We start from the raw sequence: 9455 nt of genomic DNA, 5'->3' as shown, positions 1-9455 counted from the left end.
CCTCGGCTGGAATCGCCTGGCGGGCACCCGGGCGCCTGTGGCGCACCGAGGAGGCCTCTAGTGCAGACCTTTGGAAGTGCCCCCCTTGAGGCTTAGCCTTCTTCCTTAGCCATCTAACCTAGGGAAAGAAACATTCCAAGTCCTTTATCCTTTAAGATCCCTAAGATTCATGCTCAGAGTAAGGAGAATGTTCTGATGTTCTCACGCTCAGGAAGGGAAGATTCCTCTGCCCGGACTTAGGAAGTGCGCTCGCAGTGCCTGCTTCCACCGTCTGTTTACCTGGCTGTTGACAGCAGCATAGCCTGTCTCCTCTGAGCTGAGAACAGCTATTCTGCCTTCCACACAGGGGTGTCTTAAGAATCAGAGATAACGTGAACGTGTTTTGGAAACTGGATTGTTGTCTAAACGTCGGGAAGTACACATTTGGAAAGTTCAGCCAAGTGTTGTCAGTTCCTTGGAATTCCAGAAAGCCAGGTGAGCAAGAGGAGAGTCACATGTATAAAAAGATGAACCAGAGATCAGGTGATAGTGAATGAGTATTGGGACGAGCACAGGCAAGACTGGCATAAAAAAACACTTCCCAGGGGAGGGAGAGCCCCAGAAGCTCTATGACCAGAAGCAGCGTAAGGGAAGTAAGTGTGCTTAGTCCAGGCCAGTAACGTGGTCCCCTGCGTCTCAGGTACGTGCTGTGCTTGCTAAAAGTGCCTCTTCTCTGCCTCCATCCACTTCTACGTGAAATCTAGAAACCTACTTTTTATGCCCCAGATGACTTCTTTGTAAAGTAAAGCATGAGGACTGGTGGCTTAGAGAAGGAAACACATCCTTCATCGAAGAGCTACCATGGTGGTACAGAAAGGGATGACCTTTGGGTTACTCTAGGTTCAAATCCCAACTCTTCCTTTTTAAGCTAAATGCACTCAGACACAAGTTGACTTCACATTCAAGTTGATTTTCTGCCTCAGGATCGCAGCATGGATTAAAATATACTCTGCCAGGCCCTGGATGGGACAGTAGTCTCCTACACACTGCTGTCAGGGTATAGAGCCAGAAACCTGAATCTGTGGGTCCACAGTGCTTCCTGAACTGGGCCACACCTCAGCCTCTAGAGATGGCCACTGCAGTCACTTGACAAGCCCTAGCCATGAGTGTGAATATCTGAGCAGGTCTCTACCAGCACCTGTGACCACGGCCTGCTCCTTCACTCAGGTCCTCTCCACTGTACCACACTGACCCTGAAAGGCTAGCTGTCTGTCCTCATTCCTGTCCTCTGCTGCCTCGGTGTCTGTTGAATGATGTTCTTTCTACTCCGGTGTGACTGCACCCGCACAGGTGGCTCCAACAAGCACCAGGAAGATTGAAGATGGGTGGAGCCATACACAGGAAGCAAGAGGCACGAAGCTCCCAGATAAGCATGAAAAAATGAGGGGACCTCCTGTTGTAGCCTATCCCCATTTTCAACCACTCCTTCTCATCCTCAAGCGGTACCTGTTGAAATAGAGTCTGCTTGATCTAAACGGAGACTCCTCGGACAAGGTTTCTATTTCCAGCTGTTTAACCAGGTGTGTGAGGCTTGGCTGTTCCTCGTCGCTAAGGCTGCAAGGTGGGGGATTAGATTCATTTCTAAGGTCCCTTTTAAATTATAAGCCAACTCTAAACTTCAACAGAGTCTTTCATTCCTTTATCTGTGTTGCCAGGAGAGTGACCTTAACCACTGAACCTCTCGAAGAAACGGGGAGGCCATGGAAAAAGTTCCTGTCCAGTTTGATGCCAGCAACTTCTTCAAAGCACAGATAGAGAAAGCAGTGTGAGCAGCAGAAAAGTCAGGGGATTAGCGGGGTTTGTGACAAATATCAGGGAGGTTCCCACTGGATTTTTTGTTACTGTTTCGTGGTTGATTACACCTGTCTACTATAGCTTTTGGATAGACCCCAAAGGCAGCTAGGAGGCAAGGACACAGAAGAGGTAGGAAACGAGAAAAGTCTCAGTGCTTTGGACAGCGGTGACCTTCACAGGATGAAAATGAGCTCAATCCCAGGAAATAAGCAGAATTAAAAACCAGCATGAAAACGCTTAAAGACCAATTCACTTTCTACTGGGAGCAAGAGTAGATATCAGAGGATTCATCTGATGGCAAAGAGCCATATGGCTCAAGGGTTTCTAAAGTGAATTCTGTCATGTGTCCTGGGACTTAGAAAAACAAACAAAAAAAAGCCACTACCAAGTAAGATGAGGAACAGGTTTAAAGCTGGTCGCTTGGAGAAGGGAATGATGTACTCAGGACAATATTTCTCTTGCTTGGAGAAGGGAATGATGTACTAAGACAGGACAAGATTTCCCCAGCATATTAAAAAAAAAAAAAAGGATTTCCTTTTACATTAAATTGAAATTTTAAACTAGATGACAAAAATGCTGCCAAGTTTTGAATATACTTCTTCCAATTATTTATGCCTCACTCTGGAAAGCAGCTGACAGCTGTCTGTAAGAGGAAGGAGGGAAAAGACGCGGGGATGCGGGATTGGGGGCAGAGGCAAAGAATATAAAGCAGAGTCTTTTACAGGATGACAGGCCTGAAGAAGATACGGAAACTGCTGCCTTTAGGGATTAATCTAGGTTACGCTGGGGGAAGAAAGTCATCGCTGCCTTTGCGTTCACGCTGGGTCGCCGAGCACAGCCTGAGAAAAACCTGCCGGGACAGTCGCTCCCTTCCCTTGTCGTGGATGAAATTCTAGGGACAGGTGCCATAAGAAAAAGGCTGCAACCCCCATGACGGAAAATACACGTTTATTATAAAATAATGTTTGTTTCATGATGAGAGTAGAAAAATAACACTATGAGCTACTAAAAAAGTTCCGGAGCTCAGTCTCTGAGGAATGAGGTGAGAGGCTTTTGCGTCACTCTAGGGGCAGACATCCTGAGGCTCTCTGTGCTCGGGTGACAGGGGTGGCACGGCATGTACGGGGAGCGTGGGGCTCCAGTCCTGCTGGAAGCCCAACGAGCCTCCGTGGTCCACACAAGAGGCTCTGGCCACGAGGATCACAGAGGACTTGAGGGCAGCAGGGAACTGGTTCTGAGAAGGGCCAGCTTGGGACAGCCTTGCCCCTCCCTACACTGGAGTGTAGAACAGTCTCTCAGGCTGATGGTCCTGGTTTAGAAGATGATGCCAGTGGCCTGATGCTCAGTTTGTTGCCCAAATATCTGTGTTGAGGAAAAGCTGCAACTTTCCCGGGACAACATGACCCACCACTTCTCACTGGTGTGCCTAAAGACCAGAAGTATCTGTGGTCTCAGCCCCTGAGGACTGCTGGCTGAAATTTTTGCACTTCAAATCCTGTCCATACTGATGGCAGAAAGAAAGAAAGAAAGAAACAAAGAAAATGTTAAAAGACCAGTGAACAAAAGCGACTGGCCTGAATTGTTCTATATTCCAAGGCTCTTGGCCCCAAAGAACAAGGAGAATGTCTTCCTTGGGTAACGGTCTACCCTAAATAGGAAAAGCAATCTCACAGACACCTCTTTCCCCTTAGCAATCCTTTAGAGACCCGTCAGGCTTCAGAAGAACAATGAATCCCTCCCTAGGATGGGATGGGAACCCAACCCTCGGGTGACAGGAAATGGTCCCTCAGCAGCAGTACCTGGAGAAAGCAGTCAGGGCGAGCACCTCAAGCAGCAGCTCGGAACCACAGAAGAAAAGCAAGATGCTGTTCATAATGGCTTCCAGGCGGAGCACGTAGGTCTGTAGCAGCAGGTAATAGGAGGCCATCATGGCAGATGGGAAGGTCAAGGCCACACTAATACCAAGTGGCATCTTTCGTTGGCAGAGGTTTCCCTTGGTACCTGTCAGACACAGCCCATGGGGTCACCTCCAGTGGCCTGCTTTCCCTGGGCTCAGAGAAAACGGGGGGATGGGATGGGATGGGATGGACCGGCAAGGCAGAGAAAACTGGTCCTGAATGGAGATGGGCAGGATTATAAGTGGGGTCCCTCTGTGCTCAAAATGAGAGGCTTTGGAGGAGCCATTAGGGTTGGAGTCATTCACTCCAAAGGTCCTGCTTCAGGTCTGGCTCCCACTCCGGGACAATGGGTTCTTTACTTGGGGGGAAATATTTTTTTTAATTATATAACCATTGAAAACTTTCCAACTAATACAAATACAGAAAATAATTTTAGAAAATCTAGAAACTAAAAAGACCTCATGACTCCTCACTGGAGATAGCCATTCTTATGGAACGATGTATATTGTTTCAGATTTTGTTATGTGTGTATACTTACATATTACTATTATTATAAAAATGGAATCATACTCTACATACTGTTTTCAACTTACATTTTTTTCCCATTTAACAGGAGTTAGACAGCTTGCCACATGTAACTACCTTATTCTTTTCTTAATCGCTATGAACGATTTCATTGAAGCAATTCCATAATTTAACTAATCCTGTACTGACAGATGTTTAGGTTGTTTCTAATTTCTTTTTTTCTTAAGAATGTATTATTTTAAGTAATCTCTACACCCAACTTGGGGCTTGAACTCACAAGCCCAAAGTCAAGAGTCGCTCACTCCATGACCGACCCAGCCAGGCACCCCTCTAATGTTTTCAGGTTACAAAACACATCGATATCTTTACATATCTGTGGAAGTGTTTGTTTTTTTCACCCAGTTTTAGAAGTGTAATTGTTAGGTCCAAGAATACAATTTTACATGGCAAAACGATTAGCAAAATGACTGCTGTAATTTACGTTCCCAAAGAGTGTGGGAATATAGAGACCTGGTCCTCACACCCAATCGAATGCTAGGTATTTGGAAATCCTTTTAATCTGCTGGATGAAACTGTTACCTTGTTGTTTCAATTTGCTTTTTATTAGTGAGTTTGGGCATTTTATCATGATTATTGATCCTGTTATTATTCTTATGGGAAATGCCTATTCGTGTCCCTTAACAGTTTTTAAAATTAGGTTGTCTTTTCCTTATTGATTTATGTGGACCTTCTTCATCCTTCATTACATGTGTTAGAAGTATTGTTTCTTCTTTGTGTTTTATGGGATGAGCTATTCTAACTAATAGGAAGTTTGCTCTAGACCTGAGGATAAACTTGTCCTACAGAAACCCCTGTTCAGAGAAGTGGAAGGGACCTGAGTGCTGACTCGGGTGACATGCACTGCCTTGAACATGGAGTTCCTTCCAGGTAAATCTATTCTCCCAAGCAAACCAGGGAGAGGAACCAGGCTCTCCTGGCAGTTATGCAGTTCGGGAGGAACAATCTAAAATCTCCTGCTACTGCCCACTCCTGCCCCTACAGAGCAACACACAAACAGATCTGACCCAAAATAGGAAGCCGCTTGAAACTTCAGAGAGGGCATAATGAGACATCCCACTAGATCCAATCTCTTATTGTGAGACTAGGTTATGTACTTGTTCTCGTTAATCAAGTTACAGGTAGCAGTTCTTCTCAGAGGGAATGGAAGGATTCTCTGGCCAACACTCACCAAAAAACAGTCGGATCACTTCAATTCCAAGGTAAAGGAGGAGCATCACCACATCCAGGACTAGATTGGCTGTTGGGTATGGTAGGAGGAGAGCTGCCAACACAAAAGCCAGAGTTTGCAAACAACATACACCGGCACCCACAAGAACACCCACACACCTGGGGATAATGAGGGCACGAGTCTTATCAGCTTTCCATGAACTAGTTCACGAGGTATGGGCAGGATCTGTTCACCTGCTGCAGGATATGTTAACTCATAGTGCGACTGTTGGAGGCACGCGCATTATTAGGAGATTTTACTCCTAAGCCAAAGTCTGTGAGGACCCCATTCTCCAAAATGATCGGATCTACAAGGGTACACTGGCCGCTGAATAGATCCTGAGGGTCACCAATGAGCTTAACGTGCAGTTCTGCAAAGAGGCGATGAGGGACAGTAAGGATGGAGAAGCCCACATTTCTCAAACTCAGGAGATTCTTGCTGCAGGGCTTCCTACTGAATCATTCTCAAAGAAGCCATATGATGAAGAGCCTTCTACCTTGCAGCGAAGAGGAGCTACAGGAAAGAATGAAAAATAAGAAGGCACTTGATGGGAGTTGGCTCTGGGCTGAAGTGGGGAAGGGATGTTGGGGCCAATGGTAGTCAAGCCCCAGGCCTTACCTTTATACAGAAATATGAAGAGTTCCAGCAGGAAGTAGGTGGCATAATACCACCCGTTCAGAAAGAACAGGATTTCCAGCGGGGTGGAGGACAGTCGTTTACCTGAAAAGAAAAGCACAAAAAAGAGGTATGGGCGGGGGGCAGCTCAATCTCTGTTCAATCTCTGTTCTTCGAATGGTTCGGTATCTAACTTGACGAACACACGAGGTCGCAGTAGTGGGAAAGGCCATTCGGGGCACTTCCGATTGATGATGATGAAGGTGTGTGCGTGCGTGCGTGTGTGTGTAGGGGGCTTCCTTCAATCCCCCCCTTTCCCCGGGAATCGCCGTCCAACTCGACTCGGCTTCGGGGTGAAAGGCAAGGCCGCTCTAAGATCTAACCCCGTCACTATTTGGGAGAAGAAACTGGTGCGCAGAGGCCAGCAATGGCCTGTTCCAGGTCACACAGCAAATCTGTAACCGATCCTGCCTAGAACAGGCCGAGAGCCCAGGATTGGGGGGTTTCTGAGATCACCTCAAGACCTTCACGCACTCAGCGTGGGTAGGGCTCGAAACCCCACTCTGGACAGGTGAGGAGCGATGTCCCTAACACCCGAGAAGAAGAGCTGAGGTCGAGCTCTGGCAGGGGAGAGAGGGGCACTGAAGGCATCAGGACCAGCGACTCACACACCTCCGGAATCTCACCTCGCGGCGCCATCTTCAGTCCCCATGGAAACTGCGTACGCCGCTACAGCCGCTCCCAGAGCAGCGAGGCGCAGCCGGAAGCAGGAGATGGAGCGACCCCGGCTTTCTGGCCCCTCTGCTTACCCCCGGCACTCTATGGTTTCCAGGGCCGGGGCCCGACCGGGGGTAGGCTGCGCGTGCGCGGGGAGGACTGCCGGCGCAAAAGGCTTGCGCTGGGATGTCGGCTCGCTGAGGCTTAGGGGGTCAGCGGCTGCGCCCGTAGCTGTCGGCCGCAGGGCTCCGGGGCAGGGACAGCTCTCGGCCCCCCCAGCCCCAGGTGACAGTGCATTGGCAGAAGTGGTCAGTTGTGGCGGTGTGACCGCGGGATTGGTAAATAGACCTTAGCCCCACGATTCTTTTTTCTAATAGCAGTCTTAATGAGAAACGGTTTGCGCGACGGTGCTCGGCAAACGCCTGGTTGGGTTTAGCATCGGTCTTTTGTGTGGCGGATTTACGAACCAGGTAGTTAGCGGACACCAAAGCGAATCAGAACTAGAGGCTCCTTCCAAGGAGCACGGATGAGACACACAGATGAAAGGTGATCACCACGTGACCCCAGAACGTGCAGGGGGAGTTGAGAGGACAAAGTACTCCTGGGTGGGACCTGAAAGAAGTTTCCAAAGGGTCCCTGGATGGCTCAGTCTGTTAAGCTGGGGCTCTTGATTTTGGCTCAGATCATGATCTCACATCTCACACTTCGTGAGATGGACGCCTTGTCAGGCTCTGCCCTGAGGACTGGGAGTCCGCTTGGGATTCTCTCTGCCCCTCCCCCGCTCTCAGGCTGGTGTGCTCTTAAAACAAATAAACACACATTAAAAACAATAATAGAAACACTGTCTCCAGAAAGAAAGAAAAGAAAGAAAGAGAAAGAAAGAAAGAAAGGAAGGAAGGGAGAGAAAGAAAGAGGAAAGAAAGAAAGAAAGAAAATGAAGAAAGAGAAAGAAAGGAAAAAGAAAAAGAAGTTTCCAAGAGATGGCCTGTGAACTGGGTTTTGAAGCCTGACGACAACGTGGAGTAAAGTGTGTTACTTCCCGCAGGGGAGTGGAAAGAAAAAGGGTTTTTAGAGGACTCCAGCTGGCTTGACTGTTGACCCGCAGTCAGTCCCCTCAGAGCAAGAAACAGGTCATTTGAGTCGAGTGATTAACCTTTAAGGACAGTGCTATGCTCCTACCTAGTTGGAATGGAGGTGGGACGGTAATCTCTTCTTAGTCCTAAAGGGGAAAGAGCAGAAGCAACTCCACGCACCTGGAGAGACGTAGGGAGAAGTCCTCCCGCCAGGGGGCGGCGGTCTGAGAAGCTGGTGGCTGAATTACCCATTACCTTTCCCTCCCCTGTCCTCTGTCTTCCGGTCTCGGCTCGTGCCTCCCATTATTAGGAACTTAACCGCAAGCTGGAGGTTTTCTTTAGCACCGGTGAAAAAAAGCAGAGACTAAAGTGGGGAAAGGTGGAAAGGGATGTACCAACAAAGGGCCACCTTCACCTCCACTTCCTTACCTCCACTGCCTGCTGGATAAGAGCCATTAGGCAAGTTCCTCTGAGCCTCACATGTCCCATCTGAGAAGGAAGGTGGGCCAGCTGCTGGTTCTTGTACTTAAAATTCTGAGGGGGGAAACACAACGACATCCACTCATTTGCATACTGTAAACAGCTTCCGGCAGGCTACAGTGGTTAAGCTGAGTAGTTGCCAACAGAGGAAACGTGGCCTGCAGCCTGGAATACTGCAGCTGGCCCTTTAAGAAAAACGTTGTCACCTCTGTCATAGAGGATGACGAGGAGTAAAATTGCCACGACTCTGTAGGTGCCCAGAGTAGGGGATAAGACTGAATTGCTCACAGCACAGCAAGCAGCGGGAACATACCTGGTTTCCCGGCACTCAAGTCCTGTGAGCCCAGATAGAGGTGGACACAATAGATGCCACAGCCGAGAAGCCCAGGGCAAGGATTTAGCACGTTTCTGAGCAAGCAGCCTAATAAGCCAGGGCGCCTGGAGGAGGGAGCAATTACAATGTAGTTATGCATCCAGGAAGGGATTAAGATCCAAAATCTATAGAGAATTTATACAGCTCAATAACAAAACAGACAAAAATCTAATGAAGAAAACGGGCAGAGGACCTGAACAGGATTTTTCCAAACAAGACCTACCAATGGCAGGCACATGGAAAGATGCTCAACGTCACTAGTCATCGGGGAGATGTAGGTCAAAGCCACAATGAGATGTCACCTCACACCTATCCGAATGGCTGGTATCTAAAGGACAAGAAATAACAAATGTTGACAAGATGTGGAGGAAAGGGAACCCTCGTGCACTTGTTGGTGGGAATGTATATTAACGCAGCCCTTCTAGAAAACACGGAGGTTCCTCAAAAAATAAAACATGGAAATACCACATGGCCCAGTAACTCCACTACTGGGTATTCGTCTCAAGAAAACAAAAGCACTAATTTGAAAAGACAGATACATCGCTGTGTTCACTGCAACATTATTCGCAATAGCTAAATATAGAAAGACTAACCGTCCGTCAACGGATGAGTGGAGAAAGCAGATGTGCTCTTTCTATATATTCAATGGAATACTACTCGGCCATAAAAGAAAT

The 9455-nt window shown here is 48.0% G+C and overlaps 1 protein-coding gene across 4 annotated transcripts; it reads right to left on the bottom strand.

Moving 5' to 3' along the window:
* Positions 1–2764: 2764 nt before the first annotated feature.
* TMEM216 (transmembrane protein 216) lies at positions 2765–6953 on the bottom strand. 4 transcript variants are annotated; one of them, XM_045485483.1, is made up of 6 exons: positions 6811–6935; positions 6142–6243; positions 5718–6066; positions 5485–5577; positions 3633–3834; positions 2765–3337 (listed from the first exon to the last, which is right to left on the bottom strand). In XM_045485483.1, the coding sequence occupies exons 4-6, from the start codon at positions 5528–5530 to the stop codon at positions 3322–3324; spliced, it is 264 nt and encodes an 87-aa protein (XP_045341439.1). In that variant the 5' UTR covers positions 5531–5577; positions 5718–6066; positions 6142–6243; positions 6811–6935; the 3' UTR covers positions 2765–3321. The 4 variants fall into 4 exon arrangements, with proteins under 4 accessions (XP_045341439.1, XP_045341438.1, XP_045341436.1 ...); XM_045485482.1 differs by having other exon boundaries at positions 5718–6036; XM_045485480.1 differs by lacking the exon at positions 5718–6066 and having other exon boundaries at positions 6825–6953.
* Positions 6954–9455: the final 2502 nt, after the last annotated feature.

Source organism: Leopardus geoffroyi, chromosome D1, assembly GCF_018350155.1.
Source record: "Leopardus geoffroyi isolate Oge1 chromosome D1, O.geoffroyi_Oge1_pat1.0, whole genome shotgun sequence".
In the NCBI taxonomy this organism is placed as follows: Eukaryota; Metazoa; Chordata; class Mammalia; order Carnivora; family Felidae; genus Leopardus; species Leopardus geoffroyi.
Note: the sequence above shows the minus strand (reverse complement) of the source record. Positions and strands in the feature narration are given on the sequence as shown.